General features: G+C 44.2%; 1 protein-coding gene across 1 annotated transcript in view; it reads right to left on the bottom strand.

Moving 5' to 3' along the window:
• Positions 1–1,463, bottom strand: part of LOC103799318 (sodium/potassium-transporting ATPase subunit alpha-1) — an 18,819-nt gene that overhangs the window by 10,621 nt on the left and 6,735 nt on the right. Inside the window, exon 9 of the mRNA XM_009071626.1 lies at positions 498–607. Coding sequence (XP_009069874.1) covers positions 498–607 — 110 coding nt within the window. The remainder of the gene's footprint in view (positions 1–497; positions 608–1,463) is intronic.

Below are 1,463 nucleotides of genomic sequence, written 5' to 3'. Positions count from 1 at the left end.
GAACTGGTGTTATGCCAGCATTTGCACCAGCACCGAACCAGCAAAAGCTTAAAAAGACTTGCCAGTGAGAACAGACTGCCTGGAGTCTCCCACAACTGCTGCTCCCCCAGCTCTGATGTCTACTTCCAGCACCAGGTTCTTGTAGCTTTTAAGTGTACAAATGCCAGAGATAGCAATTCTTGGAACATCCAGGTATTGCAAAATGCCTAGGAAAACTTTCTGGTCTTTCCTAGCCCTGCCTGAAGTATCTGACCTCCCAAACAGACTGTAGATGCCAGTGGATAGCAGGGAGTCTGCTGTAAGAAAAACGCTGTCTTCCTAGTCTCATCTCCCCTGCCCGCAGCACACCTCCTCTAAGAGTGCTAGACAGCAGAAAATATTAAGAGTGGCAGATACCTCTCCTTCGCAGGTTCCTGCAACCCACATGATGTAATCTCACTACCAGTATGGGAGAGTGGTGGTGGGGAACAGGACAAACATTCATTTTAGGAACTCACCTTAAGAATTGGCAAATTTTCCTGGCCAGCCTGAAACACAGCACGGTTACAGAGACCTGCAATTCTGGACAATGCACTCCAAGTGGCCGAGCTCTTGTCAAAGGTAGCACCTGAAAGCAGAGGAAAAGTGTCAAAAAGTCCCTCTTCCAAAAAAAACCCAAAAAACCACAGAAAATCCCACCTAAGTTCAAAACTGCACAGGCTTAAGAACAAGAAGCCTTTACCTCAGAAATAGGAAATACTTAGAGCATGTTAGCTCACTGCATCTCTTTCACACCTCTTCCCTTCCCAGGTAGTCGATAAGCAGCTGATTATTTTTAAGACCAGAGGGTAAAATAGCAACAGTACAAGAACACCCCTGCTTTCACAATTCCAGTAATGGCTGTATCCAGCAGCAGCAGAGGACATGCTGACAAAGCCAAGGAATTCAGAATAGATAACATTCATTCAGAAGGGTCTGAGTAAGGGATGCTAGGTTCCACCTCCAGTTTGTCTCACTTTATCCATCAACCCAGGAACTGGGTAAAATAGCTCCCAAAGGAACAATGCCTAAAGATACTGCTTCTCTCATAATGGCTCTTAAGGTGACTTCAACAGAGATGAATTGAATAGACAGCTAACTGATAAGCTAATGCACTTTCCATGAAGTGAAATCTTCTAGGTTTCTATCTACTGCAGCCAAGCAGGTTGCAGCCATTGCCAGGATGAGGGCTTCCAAAAAAGTTATTTATAGCCTTTACTTTGCACTAGTAAAGATACTGCTTCTCTCATAATGGCTCTTAAGGTGACTTCAACAGAGATGAATTGAATAGACAGCTAACTGATAAGCTAATGCACTTTCCATGAAGTGAAATCTTCTAGGTTTCTATCTACTGCAGCCAAGCAGGTTGCAGCCATTGCCAGGATGAGGGCTTCCAAAAAAGTTATTTATAGCCTTTACTTTGCACTAGTATGAAAGCAGCTTTC

This window comes from Acanthisitta chloris, unplaced genomic scaffold (assembly GCF_000695815.1).
Source record: "Acanthisitta chloris isolate BGI_N310 unplaced genomic scaffold, ASM69581v1 scaffold1963, whole genome shotgun sequence".
NCBI lineage: Eukaryota > Metazoa > Chordata > Aves > Passeriformes > Acanthisittidae > Acanthisitta > Acanthisitta chloris.
This window is presented reverse-complemented; position numbering and strand designations above follow the sequence as displayed.